The sequence below is a fragment of the Thrips palmi genome, unplaced genomic scaffold (assembly GCF_012932325.1).
Source record: "Thrips palmi isolate BJ-2018 unplaced genomic scaffold, TpBJ-2018v1 HiC_scaffold_19, whole genome shotgun sequence".
In the NCBI taxonomy this organism is placed as follows: Eukaryota; Metazoa; Arthropoda; class Insecta; order Thysanoptera; family Thripidae; genus Thrips; species Thrips palmi.
Genome location: NW_023144628.1, coordinates 1940451 through 1961364, shown reverse-complemented (window position 1 = coordinate 1961364; position 20914 = coordinate 1940451). Strand labels below are relative to the sequence as shown.

Genomic DNA, 20914 nt, shown 5'->3' with positions numbered 1-20914 from the left:
TTAATCTGGAAATTTTGGTCCAGAAATTATTCTTGCAATCGGAAGAGTGGCCCTATGCATTTCTTAGCAACTTCGGAATCCGTTTATTTTGGCTGACCTAGTTTCCATTCTACCCCTCTGCAAGTTCAGTTAATATATTTCCTTTGTGTTTCTTCATCAAGTTAAGGCAGTGCTAACTTTACATAAAGTTCTTTAACAATGTATTTAGTGCTTTATATTGGTAGAAATTGAGACTTGTCCAAACTTGGAATTGTGATCTGTTGACTGAAACATCTTAGTATGTACTGCTATCCCTCTCGTTCAATAATATTAATTTTGGTCATTATTTGATTTGATGAATAGATAGTATTCACAGTACTCTGACCAGATCATTGTGGGGTATGTTCAGTTCATGGTATGAATCAGTCTGAGGAAATACAGATTGTAAAGGGAGACTTATATAAAATTGGGTTTTATTTACACTTAAACAGTTTTCATGTAAAAAGAATCAAAGAATAAAAGTCCAATTGAAAGTTATACAAATTTAATTCTTAATTTATCCTAAGTCCATTGCATTTTATACACACTATCTAGCTTGCTGCGAAAAGTCAGGAAGTTTTCCAGTTTTTTTATAAAAAGCAAAAATTTCTTTTCTGTCTTCTGCACCTGGCATATCAGGTTTGATATTCAGGCGTTTTCGATGCTTTCTAACTTGCTCCTGTGGATGGGAATAAGCAAAGACGTACAGTTGTTGTGATAATAGCTACTACACATAAGCAGATAGTACGCACCCAAAATTGACGGCAAAACTTGAAATTTTCAAATGCTACCTCACATTTGGAATAGTCATAGTTGTTTCTGTCCAAGCACGCCAAAGACTGTTGTCTTTCCTAAGAAAAGAAAGCAATAAATTAACTGAAACACAAACACTGTCTCAGAAGAACCAAAACCACAATGCAAGAACATTGAAGTCTAGTACCTTAAAACAAGGAACATCTTCCGAAAGCAAACTTCCAGATTTTCCTCGTTGATCGTTTCCAGCTGACATTGTTGTCACAGTAAATCTACAACAAATGGAAACAACTAAAAGGATATGCCATTTTCCAACCACACTTCACCTTCTCGTTGTCGTCTGCTGCGTTATTCGCACCACACATGTCGCCAACCTAAAGTCATAAATAACTTAGAAAAATGTGAACAGGGACATTTAGTTCGACATAGTTTACATTTTTCATGTAAATAACAAACAAAAAGTCATAAAGGTTCCTCTTGAAACACTAAAACTTTCAGATTTGTCAGATATATCTGGCACAAAGCAAGGTTGTTTGTTGGTGTTTCTAGGTGGAGAGGTCAGCCAGCCTTGGACAGGCAGCAGCAGTCAGCTGTGAGCTGTGAGCTCATCAGTTTTTGTGGATTTCCCCTGTTTTTGCCAGTTTTTATCCCCTAAATCGTTCCGTATTTCTGAAAAACAGAGTCCAAGATGGGGACTGCTTGGACTCACTTTGTGGCACCCGGCACTATACCCCTCGAATTTGCGGAATCCCAGTTCGACCCTATGTTCGGGTTCGAGGCGACGGGTCGGAAGGAAAGAAGTAAGAATCAGGTTTCCTACTGCTAAATTTCGTACTGACAGTCTCACGAATCCAACTGGGTTACAATTGACCACTTTTGTAGTGCAATTTCCTACGATCGTTGTTTCTACCTGCGGTTTTGTTGTGATTTTCAACCTTTCATTTGAGGTTATGTTGTTTTCCAAATATGTTGTTTTCCTCTCGGTTTTGTGAAAATTCGAGTGCACTTAGAACTTTATCATCTTCCTTTACCTGTTCATAATACAATCCTGCAACTATTTGTTCCCTTTGCAGAAATTGATGCGACGATCGCAGAAATGGATTCATTTTTATTACCATCTGAACGGCGAGACTTTTGTGCAAAAGAGTTGATGGAGTATCAGACATGCATGACTAACAACTTTCCTCTGTATCTGAAATGCACTCATCAACTGCATCACTACGGATTCTGCCAATATGATGAGTGAGTGTTGCCTGATAGTTGGTAACAGGGTCTCTGTACTCCATGTATGCTTCTGTGCTAATTATTCGTTTTCTGTCTATAGTTACGTCATCCGAATGAAGGAATACGAACGAGAAAAGAGGCTAATGGCAAGAGCCAAGCGCGTGGGTCCTGAACGAGCCGGTTACAAAGTAGCTCCTACCGAGAGCTAAATATTCAAAAATTTTACTCAATTTGTAGTAGGTGAAAATAACTTGTGAATATTGTATATTTAATTAAATTGGTCCCACATGGGAAAACTTTGTTTTTCTTTATCATTGATGAACTGCCAGTCTACCGCCAGCTGAAAGGGACACATATGTGTCGTGTCTTTTGACTGTACTACATTTTGGGGTTGTTGTTATGAAATAAACAGGAATTTTTCTCAAACTTAACTTTTATTTCACTCCAAAGGATTGATGAAACACAATATAACTAATTAAGATCTTTTTTCGATCATAAAACAAATTGGGTACAATGCTGGACCCTAGTAATCAAATCAGACATAGTCCTGATAAGCTGGTGGACACCTCACATTTTCCCCGTAAATTAAACACGGGTTCACACACAAGTGTTTTACTTCGAAATCAATAGCGACCAATGGCTGTGAATGGTTAGTGGGCAACTGCATTCCGGTTGGGTACGATATCGCTGGCTCCATATTCTTATATACACAAAATAATGATATTTACAACTGACACAAGTCACAAGACCCGCATTTCTGGCTGGAACTGAGCCCGGCCCAAGTTTTTCTTTCCGCGCTAGTCGCACTTGGCCTTCGGGGAAGTCCAGCTCTCCTGACACTCGGCCTGCGGTACGAGCTCTTTCGCCCCCCCGAGTACGAGCTTTGGCTGCTTGTCGTTGTTGTTGGACTCGTCGAGGGGCTTGGGCGCGGGGGCAGCGCTGCAGGCTTTGCCGCTGTAGGCCTTGCCGTAGAAGTCTTGGAACAGGAAGTAGAAGAAGACCGAGTTGGGCAGCGTGAAGATGAGGGTGAAGCGGGGGAAGCCGCAGTCGCGGAAGCACAGCTGCGACGAGTGGATGAAGGTGGCACAGAACTGGGCCTGCGCGGACACAGACAGGACATTCACTTCACAATGAACAAGCTCGGATCCAGAGAGAGAGAGAGGAGGGGGGGGGGGGGGGGGGGCGGAGCGGAAACCACCCACGGTCCCTAGACAGCCGCCTGAAAGGTAGGCGAGTACCCACACCCACACTTTGGCCCTGCAAGCAAGCCCAGTCAGCCACTCACCAACTGCAGCCTGGTGATGTACGGCTTCCACCACAGGTCGTGGTAGCCCATGGCCGACAGCAGGTAGTACATGTACATGGGGATGTGCACGAAGCTGTTGACGAAACCGATGAACGTCCCGTGGCCGCCGGGCATGTACTTGACGCAGCCCCACGACACGATGGGCATGACGGTGTGGTGGTACAGGTGCAGGAAACTCACCTGGAAGTTTACAAAAGAGATAAGCAAGGGGGCTGCAAAGAGGGAAAAGTGGTTACATTGCGACACGAACCTGCCGGTCCTTCTTGCGCATGACAAAGAACACGGTGTCCAGCAGCTCCGTCAGCTTGGACGCGAAGTACAGGTAGCACGCGTCAGCAATCTGGAACGGGGCGAGTGCATTACCGCCATGCAGTGCCATGGCAGTGCACTGCACCAATGGCGTGCAGCGCGCTCCGACTCACATTCACTGATTCACTGGCTCCGGACCAACCAGACCAACCTCAAGCGCCCTGGGCGTGGTGCTGTAGTCCACGGGTTGGCACAGCCAGCTGTAGTCCCGCAGCCACGCCAGCCTGGAGGCCTGCCACAACGCGGAGAGTGAGATGCGTCCTTGGACGTCCCCGCGACCCCGACGGCCAACGCACTGTTCTGCCTCTCACCTGGTAGAAGAGGTAGCACGACAGCACCACCTGCAGGAGGTTGTAGGCGATGAGCGTGTGGTACAGACTGAAGGGCTTCCGGTTGGCCATGAGGGCGGGGCCCAGCTTCTGCGAGAAGTAGTTGTAGAAGGCGAGCAGCGACAGCAGCGGGATGGGGTCGCTCATGAGCGGCCATTGCGACGTGCGCGGGTCTGGAGGGAGAGGGAGCAGCAGCCGGAGGGCCGTAAAAAGTTAATTAAACGAAAAGAAACGGAACAGTGGACCGTCCTCGTCTTGCGGCCAACGAGTGCCACCCACCTGTTGCCCAGTCCAGACTCGGCCCTGACTCTACTCCCTTACCCTAAAGACCCTACGTAACTTAACAACTAAACCCGTAAAGTAGCGATATAAATAATAGATGATTAAAACTAGGCTGAGATGTGGGTGCACGGCGGTCAGTAGCCGTGGATGAGGCCGTGGCCGTGGCGGTACACGCCGCTGCAGCAGCCCAGGCCGTCCAGGGCGCCGCGCAAGGCCCTGGCCTCCTCATCGGCGCAGTCCGCGGCCCCGGCGTGCGCGTGGCGGCGGCACGAGATGAACAGCCTGCGTCGCCACCCCAGGCCGAGGTTGAGGCTGAGCGCGCGGTGGAGGCCCGCCGCGCCGACACCAGGACGACCAGGACGCGAGGGTGCGCCGACGGCGGCCTCGGACTCGCGGGGAGCGTCCTTGTCGACAATCATGACGTGCGGGGCGGGGCGGGCCTGGCCGGGATGCGTGTCACCGAGGCCGGAGCGGGTGGTGGACTGGCGCAGGCGTGCGCAGGCGGCGGGGTGGACGCGTAGCACCGCGCCGCATTCCCCGTCCCCTCCCCGCCGCACTTCCGAACGCGAGTCCGAACGCGTGCTGCCGCGTGCTGCCTCAGCGACCCACTTTTGCGGCACTTTGGCCGGTGCACGCGACACGCCAATTCGCGCCAATCGCCACTCGCCATTCACAGCTCCATGTTTGACGCCGTCGATGCCGTAGTAACAACACCGGGAAGCAGACTCATTCCGAGAGTTGTTTCCATCGCTCTGTCTCTTTCGCACCTGTACTCCCATGGAGACCGAGAGAGACAGAGCGATGGAAACGATTCTCGGAATCAGTCTGCTGGTCATGATTCACTTCCAAAAGTTCCAAGAGCGCTTCCCGCTCACCCTTGCCCCGCCAGAGAGCGCCTGTGGTCGGGGGCATAGGCCAGCCCGCGGGGCGACCGTGCGTCGCGTGGATGCCTATCCTCGGTCCGAGGGCTGAGCGCCTTACGACGGCGGGGTAGGCAGGCCCGCCACGCACGCGAGTCTTGCGGGCCTGCCTACCCCGCGGTGGTAAGGCGCTCCAGGCGCGCCGCCCCGCGAACTAGATCGCCAGGGAGCTGGTTTTCCTCGGCCCGAATCCGAATCCTGCTCTAGAAGTGAAGCGTTTCCCGCGCCGCTTGCATGCCCCGCGCCATATCGCGCCGCGGCGCAGCAGCGTGTAAACATGTTTCGTCGAGCCGCGAGTGCAGGCGACTCCGCGGCCACGACGGCCGTAAGTCGCTTCGGTGGCCGGCGAGTTGCGAGGGTTCTTGCGGTGCATCTCGGGGTGGAGCGCTGTGCGCGCGCAGTGTGCGCGCAGTGCGGCGAGGCGGTACAGTGCATTAAAACAAGCCCAGTGGCTTGCATTGCCGACAGTCCGTCTGGCCGTCTGGCCATCTGGCTGGCTGGCTGGCTGGCTGGCTGGCTGGCTGGCTGGCCGGCCGCCTACCTGCAGCCAACGCGTTGCCTCAGACTAGTGACCGCCAGCCCCGCGCCGCGACCGCCGTTTGCAAAACATCTTTCTCTTACCGGACAGCGGGCAAGTCTTGGTATGTGTCTGGACCCCGACCCCGAGCCCGCACCTCGGCGCGCAGATTACCGCCACGCTGCCGCGCCACTGCAAGTGGCCGACTGGCACCGACTGGCCGGCCAGCGGGTTCATTTCGAATAGCGCCTCACGGCGCCGTCTCTCTCACACCCCCACCCCAACGCTGGGAGTGCGAGGGAGACAGAGCGAGGGCACTGTTTGGACTCAACCCGCAGATCGGCGCTGTGACCTCACCGGTCGACAGTGAGCGGCCCGCGCTCGCACCCGTACCTGCCAGGTCGGAGAAGAGGTACTTCCAGGAGAGGGCGGTGCCCAGGTCCAGGTGGGTGCCGTTGGCTCGCGGCTCCATGGCGGCGGTGCGTCAGCGCGACAGCGCGACAGCCTGCAGGGCCTGCTGCAGGGCGGCTGCGTTGCGGCAGAGGGATCGCCGGCCTCACATAACGACCGGACGACCCGGGCCAACCTGGAGCAAAACAAGGAAAGCGTTCGGACAACTTTCTCATACGTACGAACTGCGCGAGGAGCAACAGTCACGAAAATGAGTCGCGCCATTAGGGGAAGCATGTTCTCACTGAAATTATCGAGTGTCCGCGCACCACCTCGGCCACCGAGCCGTGCCGTGCCGAGCCGCGCCGAGCCGCTGTGCAATTAAGAAGGACTGCCGCTGATGAGTGCCGTGTCCTATATGCATCGCGTCACGTAATGTGCGGTCCAGTCCCCCCCCCCCCCACAATCTCGCAGTCCTGATTGAATCCTTAAGCGAGGTCGCCCTCCGTGTCAAAGTGTCTCGCCTGTCTCCTGAAACCGATCGCCACCACGCACCAACACCACGGCCAATATAAAAGTAATAATGATAGTAAATGCTGATAAATAATGATCAGTAATGATAAATAATAACGTGGCTCTGCCCGGCGCGGCCAGCGCAACCGCGTCCGAAAGGGCAGCAGGCGGCATTCTCACGCCGCGATGACCGCTGGAGGCTCTGGAGGCGCCTCGGATCCTTCGGACGCGGCCGAGAGGCCGAGGCGCCGAGACGCCGAGACTCACTACTTGCGGCAACAACACACTTCAGCAGGCAAATCGGCACCTTCGCCGTGATTGAGAAACAGCAGCACGCATCGTGGAAAAAAAAAGGAGAGCCTGTTTTTCACTTGGCAACTTGGCAGTGCGGCGTACCGCGTCAGCAAACAATGCCGCTTTAAAAAAATGTTTTCAGCGCGACGGCTACGATCTCGGCCCAGACCGGCCACGGATGAGGAAGAGGCCGAGATGCGACCACTCTAACGAGTTTAACGCCAATAGACCCTTTCATTTGTCACGGAGTGAAGCTCACAAAAGATATAAATTTTCCCAAACCAACAAGCTGCCAACTATATCGGTCGTTGTGACCTATGTCGGGACCGGGACTTGTGACCAATCAGGGTTCTTAATCTAACAGTCGACAGTAAGGGCCGGTAGGTGGCGGGCAGCTGGTTCTGGGAACCATATCACTCGACGAGTCAAAGGGTCTAGTTGCGGTTGTGCCTCTCCACGGCGAGCATTCTTGGCTGTGAGGTTGACCATATGTCAGAAAGCGCCGTGGTGTCCTCGCGAAAACCGCGGCACAGAACGGCGCACCTTGGATGCCTCAAAGCAGAGCAATGGGAAAATGGAAAGAAAAACCAGGAACAAAAACAAACCACAGCCGACGGACCGACGGACTGACTGACTGAAGCGCTGTCGCGGCGTCTGCGGGGCTCTGCAGGCACTGACTGGCACTGACGGGCGCTGACTGGGCCAGGGAAACTGGGTGATATGCCGCAGGGGGCAGCGTGCCGCGGCGTGTCGGGCCGCCCCGGAGCCCCCGGAGTCCTGGTGGACTGGGCTGGGTGCCCCGCGTCCCGCGCCCAGAGAGGGGGGCACTAACCACTAACCACCCGACTGGTGGCCCCCCTCCCCTCCCCTCCCCCATCTGCACCTGCGATTTATGCTACGTACAGTGCAGGGGAGGCCGCCGACTCCTCGCGCTCCTCGCCCAACAGAGAAAACAGCCCTCGTGCCAATTCCCCGCCAAGGCCGCCGTCCACGCCGCCGTCCACCTCGCCATGCAAGGGACGCGACGGGCGCCGCCCAGAAAACGGACAGAAAAAAGAGGCTGCGACCACCGCAGCTATGTTGTTTTTGTTTTTGTTGTTTGCAGGAAGCCGCGGGCCTGCCGCCACCTACCGCCACAGGACGCACAGGACAGCGCGGAGCTGGCGCCGCCGCCTAGTCGCGCAACGGGTGCAATGAGGCGGTCGTCGCCGCACCGCGCCCCGGACGGGAAGGACTTCGCAAGACGGGACGCACGCGACCGGCTCGGCTCGGCCCGGCCCGGCCCGGCCCGCTCGGTCCCAATACGCCGTACGCACTTCTACTTCTTATCCGGGCCAGGCGTGGCGCGGCGGGCCTAGCCGGGCCTAGGCGGGCCGCCTCATAGGGCATCGTGGAAGGGTGGCCTACCTGGCCGGGGCACCTCGCCGGCGAGACAGCGGCAGACAGACTGCCTGGCGCCCAGTGGGCGAGGTGGCCAACCTCGTCGAGCGCAAGCGAGACAGAGCGACGGGTGGCCTACACTGCAGGGCGCCAGGTGAGGCCGCACGAAGTGTTGCCTGCCCTCGCGGCGCACGTGAGGTGGTACAAATGCTTGCCTACCTAGCAATGAGCAGCGAAGACTGGGAGAATGGTTGCCTACCTGACAAGGCACAGGTAAGACTGTTCGAAGTGTTGCCAACTTCCCGGCGCAGATGGCCGTCCCGTGGGCGCGCAGGCCCGCACGAAGGGTTGCCTACCTGACGGCGCAGTGTGCGTCGGCCGGCCGGCCCGGCGTGGCCGCCGCCGAGCCAGTGTGACGGCATCGCGCGGGTTACGGCCATCCGCGTAATTTATCACCACTTGCTCTGCAGGTCTGCAGACTCATTCCGGGGATCGACTTCGTCTCTCTCGCACCGAAAGGGGAAGCCCCACGAGTGCGAGAGAGACAGCGACGAGATCGCCTCTCGGAATCAGCCCGCAGGGCAGTAAAGCGGGTGGCGAAAGGAAGCGCCGCCAATCCGACACCATCGACGGCGACCCTGTCGGCCCTGTCCCTCGACTCCCGGCGGGGTGCTCCGTGTCCGCGGTGTCGTGTCGTCAGCAGCCTGGCGGCGAGGCGAGGCGGCGTGTATCGCGCCGCGTCCGATGGCCCGATGGCCCGATGGACCGATGGCCCGATGGACCGATGGCCCGATGGACCGATGGCCCGATGGACCGATGGCCCGATGGACCGATGGCCCGATGGACCGATGGCCCGATGGACCGATGGCCCGATGGACCGATGGCCCGATGGCCCGATGGACCGATGGCCCGATGGCCCGATGGCCCGACACTGAGAAAACCTTACAAACTATTTTGGGCCTAACAAAGAAAAGTCGAGAAAAGTAGTTTGTATAACAAAGTATTTTGAGCATACGTAAGCTTACAAAGAAAATACTTTGGAATTTACGAACTATTTCTTCGTATAACAAAGTATTTTAGTTTGTTATGTGCATACTTCGTAAGGTTTTAAGAGTGGATGGCCCGATGGCCCGATGGACCGATGGCCCGATGGCCCGATGGACCGATGGCCCGATGGACCGATGGCCCGACCGGACAGAAGATCATGGAGGACCCACCTCTCCCCCACTCCGCGGCCACCAGCGGCACACCAACCAGCGCGCCGGTCGGAGCGCCGCCAAACAAGACTTTCCGCGGTTATTACTATTTCTGCTCAGCTGCCGGCTGTTGGCTGGTGCTGCCTTGTTGGCGCTCGTCTCGGCCGCCGTAATGTATTCCAGAGCCGAGCAGGGAAGGAGCGCCTCGCCGCGCTCTGCCTGCGTGGCGTTTTCCGCCCTTCTGGAATCGTCTGTCCTCGGTCCGACTTTGGTGTTTGGCCACAACGACACTCGACCGGCTGATTTCCGACGGGTCGCCTCGTCGCCCTGTCTCTCACACCCCAACGAGACTCTCCACGACAGTGACCTGGCGATCGTTTGGAATCCTTCGGAATGCTTCGGGAGGCGGCCGAGGAGGCGGCAGGCACTGCGCGCCGCTTGACTCGCGTCGCCGGTTGGCGACGGCGCCTCTCCTCGTCGACCCCCCCAGATCCGGGACCATCCGGAAGCATCCGGGACCGGGTGGGGGTCACCCCGGTCACCCTGCCGCTGTCACAGCGGCACCACGCCGTCACTCATTGTCTGCCGCCCGCCCCACCCCGCCCCGCCCCGCCCCGCCCCGCCCCGCCCCGCCCCGTCGATCCGGCTTCCTTTTTGCCGCGCACTGCGGCGTGTGCACCGTGACGCGGTCGACGCGGTCGACGCGGTGCAGCGAGACGACGCGCGCGCGCGAGGCGCCGGTCAGCTCGCCTGGGTTCAACTCCCACCAGTGCTTTTATTCTCTTTCAATTTTCATTCTTTTTCTTTCAATCATTGCAACGAGGGAACGTTTCTAATACAAAGACGGTGCCACGCGCGCACACTCGTCTGTCTGTCTGTCTGTGTGTGTGTGTATGTGTGTGTGTATGTGTGTGTGGATGTGCGCGTCTTCGGCTTAATCGCCGAGTAACCAAGTAGTCTGTCTCATTGATTGGTGGGTAACGTCGCCTTGGCGCGGCGCGGCGTTGGAGCTGCGGTCAGGCGCGCGCACACACACGAGCACACCCAGACACAGCGGCACGCGCGCCTGTGTGCCTGTGTGTGTGCGCGACTGCGCTTGTGCGTGAACTGGATGAAGCGTGCCGTTGGCAAAGAGACTGCACTGGTTGCTGCACTTTGTTGTGCCTCTTATCGCTCCTGGGCACACTGTAAAGATAGGGCAAAAAATTTAAGTATCTGAGATTACTATTTGCTAAAGGTGACTCCGCGTCCGCCTTTGGTTGTAAAACTTTAAGGCAAAGCGTTTGACGGGTGTCTCTGGCCGCCACTGGCGATGGCGTGGGCTGCACTCCCGGACCACAAACTGGCGCCGTTGCTTCAGCCTGCACGTCGCGGACGACGTCACCGAACGGCGCGGCGGAGGTTCGATCCCCGGCGGCGGCGGCTCGGTGACGCGGCGAGGTGGCGGCCGGAACAGAGCACAGCCGGCACCCGGCACGGACATGCAACACTCGTCATCCAGCACTGCCAGAACCAATTACCGGGTACTAATGATCGGTTCCGAGGCGGGGGCCGCGGGGGCCGCGGGGGCCGCGGGGAGGCGGAAGGGGAGGGGGAGGGCGGCAGGGAGGTGTGGTGGCCGGTGGCGGCTGCGACGGGACAGTGTTTAGAAATCAAGAATGTATGGCGGCTAAAAACACAAGGGAGGGGGTCGCGACTGGTTCCTAAGTGGAGCGCAGCGCAGCGCTCGCCGCGAGCCTCACCGTGGTTGGCCAACGCTCTGAGCCTCCGAGCCGCCGGGGCAGCGAGCAGCCGGAGCAGCAGGAGTTCCAATGTCAGCCCAGCCTCGCGCCACAACACGGCCCACAGTGGGCCAGAAGGCCGGTGGGGGCGGCCGAAACTCCAAACGCGTTTTGAGCTGCAGAGTCGCTAAAGGGGACTCGAACCGACCGTGTGACCCCACCAATGGATTCCTCGTTCGGAGAGCAATCCATTGGTGGGGTCACATGGTCGGTTCGAGTCCCATTTAGCGACTCTGGAGCTCAAAACGCGTCTCGAATTTTGGCCGCTCAACCGGTCTTCTGGCCCACTGTGCGGCCCAGGCCGCGGGCCCCGGTCTGCCTGCAGCGCGCCCTTCGCGGCCTCTGCCGAGCGGTGGCCGCAGCGCTGGCCGCGCCCGCAGGGGCAGGGTAGGCAGACGGCGGCGGCTACGTGAGGCGGGGCTGCCGGGCCTGCCTCCCGGGCGGCGGCTTGCACCGGCTTGCACCTCATGCGCACGCCGGTGAAGGCCCGGCCGAGGGAAGCAGGCAGCCAATTAAGACATAAAACACAATTGCATGCCGTGGCCGTCCTTCGCCTGCCTTCGCCGTGCTCGTCAAGGGAGAGAGCGCGGCCCGGCGGAGCCCCGCGCGGTGACCCAGAGAGGCACGCAAACGGCCAAAACGCGCGGAGAAACAGAGAAAAACGAGGAACGGGGAGGAGGAAGCGGAGACACTTAATCAGCCGCGGCTCGGCGCACGCGGCGCACGCCCGTGTGAAGCCTCTGCCGCACACACACACACACACACACACACACATATATATATACATACACACACACACACACAGAGGCACAGAGGCACAGAGGCACAAGCACACACTCACACGGCGCGCGGGGCACGCGGCATGCATAGCCAAGCCGAAGGCCTCGTCCCGAGTCCCGGCACACAGGCACCGGCGGCCACTAGGCACTTGTCCAGTGTTTGCTGAGCGAACCATTTCACGCACTTTGTCGCAGTGGCCTTGCCCGGCCTTGCCGAGGGTCGCCGATGTGGTGCAGGTGTACCCGTGGTGGGGCGACGCCGATGCGACGCCGAGGCGACGCGGGTTCGAGTACCGACGGGGCGTGTTCAGCGTTCGTGTTCACACGCGGCGAATTTTCCTGGTGGCCTTACGACGCTCCGTCAAGTAAACCATGGCCGCCGCGCCGCCGCGCATGACATGTTCCTCGTCCTGCCCCTCCCTCCCCTCCGCTTCCCCCACGGCCTGGTCACTGCAAGCTCGTCCAGCTGCCGTACCTGTCCGCGACAACCTCCTTTACCCCATTCCGCCCCGCCGTCAGCAAGCCCCGCCACCGCGCGGCCACCGCGGCCACCGCGGCTCCACGGAAAAATAACTTTTATGTTCGCCCATTGAATTAATACTTGATGGAAGGTGCGCTTCCGGCATCTACGCGCCTCGCAGCACGGCGCAGCAGGCTTGGTGACAGGGCGTTGGCAGCCAGGGCGACATGCTACGCGCCGCCCGGCCGCGCACGCACGCACGCGCAGGCACGCACGCGCACGCACGCCTTTGCCAGCTCGATCTGGGCAGGACGACGTCTGCACGGTCTGCACCAGCGCGAACGGCAGGCCGGCGCCGCTGAGTCCAAGTCGAACCGCGCGCGCCGGCCGCGCCAAGCCGCGCCGAGCCGCTGAGCAGTCCCGTCGCGTTGCGACACCACCGCCGCCTTCGCCGCCACGGCCCAGGGTCCAGCACAGTCCAGCACCGCACTGGCCGGCCGGTCCGGCTGGACAACGAGAACGGGAGGCGACGCGTCGCGACGGCAGCACTTGTACGCGTTCGTTTCAGACGTTCCGATGCAGCCCGATTCCAAAGAACAGTTTCGTCGCTCTGTCTCTATCGCACTCCGTGGAGCGTTGCGTGAGGGTGCGAGAGAAACAGAGCGATGAAACGATTCTTAAGGACCACTCGCCTGGAGCTCTGATTGGCTGCGGCACCGATCGGGATCAGGTCCCATCCCACCCCGTCGCATCCCATTGAGGCAACGAGAGGAGGCTCGTGACGAAACTGGCCGCCAGTATCATGTCGGTGTCGGCATGGCCAGCCAAAAGCCCCGCAAGCCGCCGGGCAGGCAGGCAGGCAGGCAGGCAGGCAGGCAGGCAGGCAGGCAGGCAGGCAGGCAGGCAGGCAGCACGGCCGAATGGCGTTCCGTCCAGCGGCGAGGCGGCGGCAACGCGCTGCAGAACGCCGCGTGCGTGGTGCGCGTGGTGCGTGCACACGGCGGCGCCTCACCTCGCGCTGCCCTTCGTGGCCTTCCCCGTGGACCACGGCGGCCTCCACGGCCACGGGGCGGACGGACGCACCGCCACGCACCGCGAATTAGGTGGGCCAGAGAGTGATGACCCTGGTCCGCCCTGGCCCCTGGCGCTAACGATATGCCGCCCGGACGGCGGGCTTGCAGGCTTGCTATGGGCCGGAGTGCATCGTTTCAGCCACCGCGGCTTGTGGAGACCGATCGGTAAGGCGGTGTGTATGAAGCTAGGCTTGATCGCTTCGCCCTGTTAGTCGCTGGGCCGTCGACCTGGCCTCGGAGCCCTTCACACATCCGCGACCTGGCGTCGACCTGGCGTGCAGGGCCCAAGGGCCACGCCCACTCCGGACGCCGCGATGCCTCGCTGACGCAACGGAGGTGCGAACGACGGTGGTGACCTGCGCGGGACCCCGCCGGGGATGCTGCGCGCTGCGTGGCCTCGGGCGCAGACCGTGCAGACCGCCACCTCCGCAGTCCCGCGCATCTTGACGCAAGTCTCAGGCCGTGGAAAATAGGAGCAAGGATCGGAATTTGAACCTTGGCCCAGCGTCTTCCTGCCGCCGTGCCGTGAGCACGGAGCAGAGCAGCCCCTGCGTCTTATGCAACACCCGCCGCCCCGGGCCAGCCGGTCAGCCGGGCAGCCCAACCGGGCCGCGCCGCCGCGCCCACGGGGGCAGGAGGCAGCAGAGTCGCCTTGCCGACCTTGGTTGGAAAAATGAAATTCTGTCAGCGCGAAACCGCGTGTACGTTTCCCATGCGACTCGTGGAGGCGACACAAAGGACTCCAGGCCCATGCCGGCCGCCGAAAAGGACGCTGGTGACACGGTGACACCGTCTACGCGCCACGGACCCACGGCGGGGCGCCTCGAACCAGCGCGGCGCGCGGTCGCCGACCGAAGGACTTTCTTTCAATTCAAATAGCCGAACGAGTGCGTCATCATGGCAAAGCGCAAAAGCACCAGCGCGATGGCCGCGACAATGGCCCGCCTCGCGACAATCAACGCAGCCTGCCGCCTGCCGCCGCCCGCCCGCCAGCGAGACAGCCATGCCCCAGCGCCGGGGCCACCGGGGGGGCAGGCCCCACCCCGCCTAACTATTAAATCAAACTAAAAACAAAACAAAAAAACAGAAAAAAATTAATTAGTCAACAAAAAGAAACCACACAGCGTAAACATGGCATCACAAATGGAGGTGAAGACGGAGCCGGCGGACGCGCAGTCTGGGCCGAGGACCCCCAGGACGTCCATGTCCAGCAGGCACAAGGTGGCGGCGGCACCGCTCGCACCGCCCGCCATCCTCGTGACGGACCCCAGCGCGCAGGTAGGGCAGCACGGCGTGGCTCCGCAGGCTGATTTCTGTCTCGCTCGCACTCACAGTTCCCCCATAAGGGCGCGAGAGAGACAGAGCAACCACTGTCCTCCCCGTGGCCCCGCCTTGCGACAATCTCGTTTCGTGTGTGCCTGCCGCCTGGCTGCACCCTATCCGACTCAAATCGCGTCCCGCGGCCTTGGGCGGTGGCCTTGGGCTGTGGCCTTGGGCTTTGGGGCGTGCAGCCAGGCTGGCATTCAAATTGCTTCACAATGGCTTGTCGTTCGTCACTCCAGGGAATCTCGGCGCTGTCCGTCGGCCGGACGCCCAGCGGGCAGCGGAGGGTGAGTTGCCGGCTGCGTGCTTTGCGTGCTTTGCGTGCTCTGCTGCTGCGGGTCTGCGGGGGACGGGGGCTGACAGTGCCTGTCGCAGTCCATCTGCCACGTGCACCCCACCACGTGCCACTGCGAGAGGTGCCCGTGTCCCGTCCCGGGGATGCTGGGGGCTGGCGCGGGGCCGGTGCCGTGCCCCGACAACAAGTACACGCAGCGCGCCATGAGGGAGCTGTACGGCGCCAGGTTCATGGCCACCGACCCCCAGGACCCGTACTTCGGCATCCGGCCCACCAGCGGGTCCCAGACAGGCTACGCCGGCTACCCCGGCCGCCTGTTCCTGGGACGGCCACCGCCGTTCCGCCGCCCGCCGCCGGAGCCGCTGGTGATGGCCAGGGTGCAGCGCTCGGCGGGGAGGTACCCCTTGTGGGGCGGGGTGGTCAGGGGGCTCACGCCGCCCATCGGCTGGGCCAACTACGAGAAGGGGCTGCCGCTGCCGCCCGGCTGCCCGCGCAACATGAGTGAGTCATGCCGGAAAGAGGAATAAAGTATCCGGCTGTTTATGGTGACCGAATCCGAGCCTGTGCCCGCAGTGCGGTCGCTGCCCATGGCCGCCATGACCTACGACTACGAGGACGAGTACGCGTGCGTGGGGCCCGACATCCGTCGCATGGCGCCGCGCTGGATAGAGCGCGCGGACAGCCGCACGTGCACGTTCCCGCAGCTAGCCGAGCGGGGCGACAACTTGCAGTGCGCCACCTGCGCGCAGCCCAAGGAAGCCCCCGCCGAGGCCACCAAGGGCAAGAAGCGGCGCCGCGACGCCGCGGAGTCCGAGGCCGCCCTGGAAGCCCCGCCGGAAGCAGCCCCGGAGACCGCGGCGCCCGACGACATGCCGCCCGCGCCGGAGGACGCGCCCCCGGACGGCGCGGAGCCCGGAGCGGAGCCCGGGGCAGAGCTCGGCGTGGGCGCGGAGCAGGACGGCGGAGGCATGGTGGACGAGTCCGTCAGCAAGGCGGTCTTGGTGGGAAGCCGCGCCGCGCTGGGCAGGGGCAGCAGAGTCAGCGCCGTCGGGGCCACCAGCTCTACGTCCGCCAAGATGTCGCCGTCGGGCTCCGGCACGGCGCCCGCCCCCGCGATGACGCCCAGCTCGCAGGGCGTGGCCAAGGCGGCGAGCTTCGGCAGTGCGGGAGGCGCTCCGCCCGCCCCGCCCAGCTCCACCTCCGTCAGGAGGACGTCGGGCGCGCTGACTCGCCTGGACTCGGCCATGCCGCTGCCCGAGGTCAAGAAGAGCGCGGTGTCGGCGCGGCCGCCCCTGGAAGGCATCCGCGAGAGCGCCACGTCCACCCCTGTCGTGGAGGAGCAGCAGCCCGCCGCCGAGCCTGGCGAGCCTGGCAAGCAGCCTGGCGAGCAGCCCGCGGAGGACGCGGAAGGCACCGCACCGTGAAATACACTTGCAGCCGCATCACTGTGTTGCTTTGGGAATCCTCCGGGACGCACGGGGCATGTTGAAAGCCTTCTCACACGCACGCACGCGCACACACACACACACACACACACACACACACACACACACACACACACACACACACACGTGCGGCGAGACGTCCAGCGAGGCGCCCTCATCGATATGATAAAACCCGCGACGCCGAGGCGCCAAGGGTCAGCGCGGGTCGGGCGGGGTCCGCATGTTGCATTCCGTTGCCCAACAGTGCCTGCGGCCTGCGGGGCCTGTGGCCGACCAGGCCGACTGGGGTGCCTCACGCTCACGTGTGGCTGGGCCGGCCAGGCAGGCTCACGCGGTCCAAACGCCCAGCAGCGCCCAGCAGGCTCACTCCGAACGTCGCTCTGTCTCTCTCGCTCCCGCGCCGGACACCCCGCGGGTGCGAGAGGCATGGCACTGCTCGGATGCAGCCAACGGCCCGGCCACCCGGCCCAGCCCAGCCTGTCCTGCAGGACTCCCGCCCGGTGACCGACCGGCCCACTGGTCAAGCCCGCCGAGCCGCCACGCCTCCGTCCTTGTCTCTCGCGCCGGCCGCCTCGGGCCGCCTGCTTCCGAGGGGTGTTTCGCCCCATTGCTGTCTCTGTCGCACCACGGGGCGTTCCGAGAGTGCGCAAGCGTGCGTGAGAGAGTGCGAGCGATGAAACGGCCCTCCGGAATCAGCGGCGGCCGCCGGCTGACCCTTGGCCGCGTGCAACCTGGTGCAAGCGGGACAACACCTGGCTCTCCGCGAACGCAGTCTCGAGGACGTTCCAGATAGGCACTCACACACACACACACACACACACACACACACACACCTACACACACACACACACACACACACACACACACACACGTGGCGTGCAAAGGTCGTCTCCACGTCGACTCGGACCACGCCGTCGGCAACCTGCTGCAGGGCCGGGGTGTGGCGTTCGGACCGTTCGGGCCGTTCGGGTGGCGTGATCGGGTTCCAATGTCCCAATTAGCAGGGCCCGCCCCACTCCGCCACATCGTGGGTCGAATCCAGTATGGAAAGCAAAGCGGTGCGGAACGCAACGGAACGCAATGGAACGCGGTGCAAACATCCGCGAAGGCGAGTAATGGCGGCCCCACAATCATCCCTTTGGGGGACGCAGATTGGGAGGGGGCAGTGGACACTCGGACTCAGCCGTCGACAAGGGAGGCGGGCACTGCGAATCCCTGAGGGCAGAGGTCGCCGGGGATTGGCTGACACACTGACACTTGTTAGGCTGGCGGAACCTGGACGGACGCACAGCTGCACCAGCTGCACCGAGCACCGGCTGCCTCAGGGATAGCAACGCTCCGGATGGCGAAACACACACGCACCCGCCAAGTTATTAAATTTGGGAGAGAAGCTGCCAGGCCATGACAATCGCATCATAACTGTTAATCTCCGCGGCGTGGCCCGACGGGCAGCCCTTGACGCCGAGCACGCCGAGCACGCTGGCCGAGGGAGCGGCGGTCCCTTTCTTCCCACGGGGCACCGCGACGCACCGCGACGCACCGCGACGGAGGGCTTCCCTGTCCTTCCCTGGCCGGCAGGGCCGGGCCGAGCCAGGCCGGCCAGGCAAGGCGCCAGTGAGTGACATAAGTGCGGGATATGGAGCGGCGGCCCTCTGGCCGCCCTGCCTGCCAGCCCTGCCTGCCGGCGTGGCGCGTGGCCCCGCCAAGGTCGCGGCAAGGGCGAAGACCTCGGCGAAGACCTCGGCGAAGACCTCGGCGAAGACCCAGTGACCCGGTTCCCCCGAAGCGCTCCAAGGCCCCCAAGGCCGGGGGAAAGTAAAGCAGGGGCTTGGGAAAATGGCGAGTTGACAGCGCGGCAGCGCGACAGGGCGGCACCGACCACCGCGGCCGCCGCGGCCACCATGGCACTGAGGAATGGAAGGTTGAGGTTATGGCGACCGTCGCGCTGCACCACGCCGTCACACAATTAGTGGCCGTCTTGCGTGCACTGCCGCCGACTGCCGCGGAGCGCCGAGCGCGGAGCCAACCTGTCAAACGGACGCACGCGCACCGCACGCACTGTAACTCGCCGGCAAGGTGCAGCGGGGCTGGGCGGGCCGGATCCGAGGCGTGGCCTACATTCGGGTTCATTACCAGACAGCGAGCCCTGGGATGGCACGGTTACGAGGGCCCGGATCATCACGTCATCGTGGGGGAGGGGGAGGCAGGAGTTCCGGCGGCCGTCTGCGCCTGGTCTGCGCCACTCCCCGTGCCGCCGTACCTGGGCGGGCGAGGCGGCGGACTGCAGTCGGGGGTGGCGGGTAGGGGGAGCCGTCGGCTAGGGGGAAGGACAAACTTCATCCCGCCCCGCCCCGCCCCTCCACCCCGCCAGACGGTCTTCCTCAGCGAGGTGCGCCTCGCGGTCAATTCACCCGCAAGACAGTGTGTGGCCATTTTGGGTTGATTATGTCCTGCTGTGTGTGCTGAGGGATTGGTGGGGAGGGGCGGGGAGGGGCCCGGCGGACGATGGGCTGGGCGGGCTGGGCTCGCAATGCACCGGTTTGGTGGCCCCGCCGCCGCCCGGAGCGCGCCGCCCGGAGCCCGCCGCCCGGAGCACGATTAGGTCACCAGCCAGGCGTCCTTGACGTCCTTGAGGCGCACCTCGTCCTTGAACTCGCCAGTGCACTCGGCGCCTTGCTCGGCGCCGCGCGGTGCGCCCCTACCGCGCCACCGCGCCCCGGACTCGTGTCGGTAAACGGCCTCTCGGTTTCTCACTTTGCTTCCCATTCCGCCTGTCTAAACTCCGTCCGCTTTAAACTCTGTCACGCGGCCAGACGCTCCCAAACACACACGCGGGCAGGACATCTTGGCGCGCGAAATCGGGGACGTGCATGCCCAGGCCGGCCGGCCCGCACGCCATCCTGATTGGGTAATAATAGCCGCATGCCGTGCCTGGCTTGCCTGGCTCCCGGCTTGACACGTTGTTGAGGCCTGCACAGCTAGCGCAGCTTTCAAGGATTTTCGGCCATTGTTCAATCGCCGTTCCGACGCGTGCTGTCGATTAACGCTGCGCTGTACGGCAGTACGCTCGAACAGGTCTGTGACTTTGACCCGCCAGACTCGCACTATGAATCCCACAGTGGCGGCGCGCGCGCACACACACAAACACACTGCAAGGCGGGGAAAGAAGGGAGCAAAAGTTGATGGCCGATTTTTTGGCATATGCATCGAACGGGAGAGCCAGGCCGCGCCGTTGTTTGACTGTCCAGAGCCAAACATTTTCGAGAGTCCTCCGTGCCGTGGTTCCGTCTAGCGGCCGGCGCAGCGCCGCAGCCTCGGCGGCCCAAGACTCCAAGAGCGGACCGGGTTGACTTCGCCTTGACAATCGCTGCAAACAGCCACGTGCCGAGCGGAGCCAGGCAGAGCCGCCATTTAGTTTTCCTAATCCTCTGCCTTGTGATGACGTCTCGTTTTCCCGCCGTCCCGCAGACCGCGTCAAAACTATTTTCGCGCGCCGAGTTCAAACGCCTGCGCGGAACTGGAAGTGCAGCGGCCAGCCGGAAGCCGTCTGAAGACGGTGACGCGCATGGATTAAAAGCTCGAACCGCGACGCCACGCGACGCCACGCGACGCAAGCCGACCGACGACGTCACCGAGCTCTCTTCGGGAGAGCAGGGACATTAAAAAAATTCCAGTGACCATTACACCTACCTTTCCATTATCCTGCGATGTTGTTGTTTTTGTTGGTTTGCGCGGAGTTTCCACGACGCTATCCTGGCGCTGATCACAACAACAACAACACGCGTCGGACGACGCCATCCTCGGCAGGGTTTCACGCGCCAATCTTGCAATTATTGACCTGTCCAGTCGAAGCTTACAGTCAGGTGCAGCCTGGGAACGCAACGGGGAACCCCGGAGCCCGGGCGTTCGAAGTTTGAACCGGGTACCGAGGAACCGGGTACTGAGGGACCGGCACCGATGCGGACCTAGCTGACTCAGCAAGGCTGCGGCTCACACACTCACTCACACAGACGACACACACAAGCACACACGAGCGCACGCACAGCGACGGCACGCGAAGCTCCGCGAAGCATGGTCACTGGCCGTGGCCGTATACGCTGTAAAGCGACCCATTGGAGCACCAGTGCTAAAGCGGTTACTTTCGGGAGGACCTTTGGATCGCGTGGCTTCCTGTTGTCTCGCTTCGCGAAACGATGACTTTGAGGAATCGGCGTGGGTTGCAGGAATTCCCTGACAGACCCCGCTAATGAAGGAACTAGGACCACTAAATCAGCGAGTGGAGACGAGCGACCGACGAGCACGGCCATCGACGAAGATGCATCGAGAG

General features: G+C 61.4%; 3 protein-coding genes and 1 pseudogene across 4 annotated transcripts; 2 read left to right on the top strand and 2 right to left on the bottom strand.

The window, feature by feature from the left end:
• Positions 1–435: 435 nt before the first annotated feature.
• On the bottom strand, positions 436–1128 carry LOC117645752 (coiled-coil-helix-coiled-coil-helix domain-containing protein 7). The gene is made up of 3 exons (XM_034386141.1): positions 959–1128; positions 771–869; positions 436–697 (listed from the first exon to the last, which is right to left on the bottom strand). The coding sequence occupies exons 1-3, from the start codon at positions 1025–1027 to the stop codon at positions 566–568; spliced, it is 300 nt and encodes a 99-aa protein (XP_034242032.1). The 5' UTR covers positions 1028–1128; the 3' UTR covers positions 436–565.
• Positions 1129–1318: 190 nt separating this feature from the next.
• Positions 1319–2295, top strand: LOC117645751 (NADH dehydrogenase [ubiquinone] 1 beta subcomplex subunit 7). The gene is made up of 3 exons (XM_034386140.1): positions 1319–1571; positions 1845–2013; positions 2096–2295. Exons 1-3 carry the CDS (start codon positions 1460–1462, stop codon positions 2202–2204), a joined length of 390 nt encoding a protein of 129 aa, XP_034242031.1. The 5' UTR covers positions 1319–1459; the 3' UTR covers positions 2205–2295.
• Positions 2296–2410: 115 nt separating this feature from the next.
• LOC117645748 (elongation of very long chain fatty acids protein AAEL008004) lies at positions 2411–6145 on the bottom strand. Of its 2 annotated transcripts, none has more exons than XM_034386136.1 (6): positions 6052–6145; positions 3922–4112; positions 3762–3842; positions 3552–3641; positions 3281–3481; positions 2411–3092 (listed from the first exon to the last, which is right to left on the bottom strand). In XM_034386136.1, exons 1-6 carry the CDS (start codon positions 6128–6130, stop codon positions 2793–2795), a joined length of 942 nt encoding a protein of 313 aa, XP_034242027.1. In that variant the 5' UTR covers positions 6131–6145; the 3' UTR covers positions 2411–2792. The 2 variants fall into 2 exon arrangements, with proteins under 2 accessions (XP_034242027.1, XP_034242028.1); XM_034386137.1 differs by lacking the exon at positions 6052–6145 and adding an exon at positions 4219–4379 and having other exon boundaries at positions 2592–3092.
• A 9365-nt stretch (positions 6146–15510) lies between these two features.
• LOC117646221 lies at positions 15511–16566 on the top strand (annotated as a pseudogene).
• The last annotated feature ends 4348 nt before the right edge of the window (positions 16567–20914 follow it).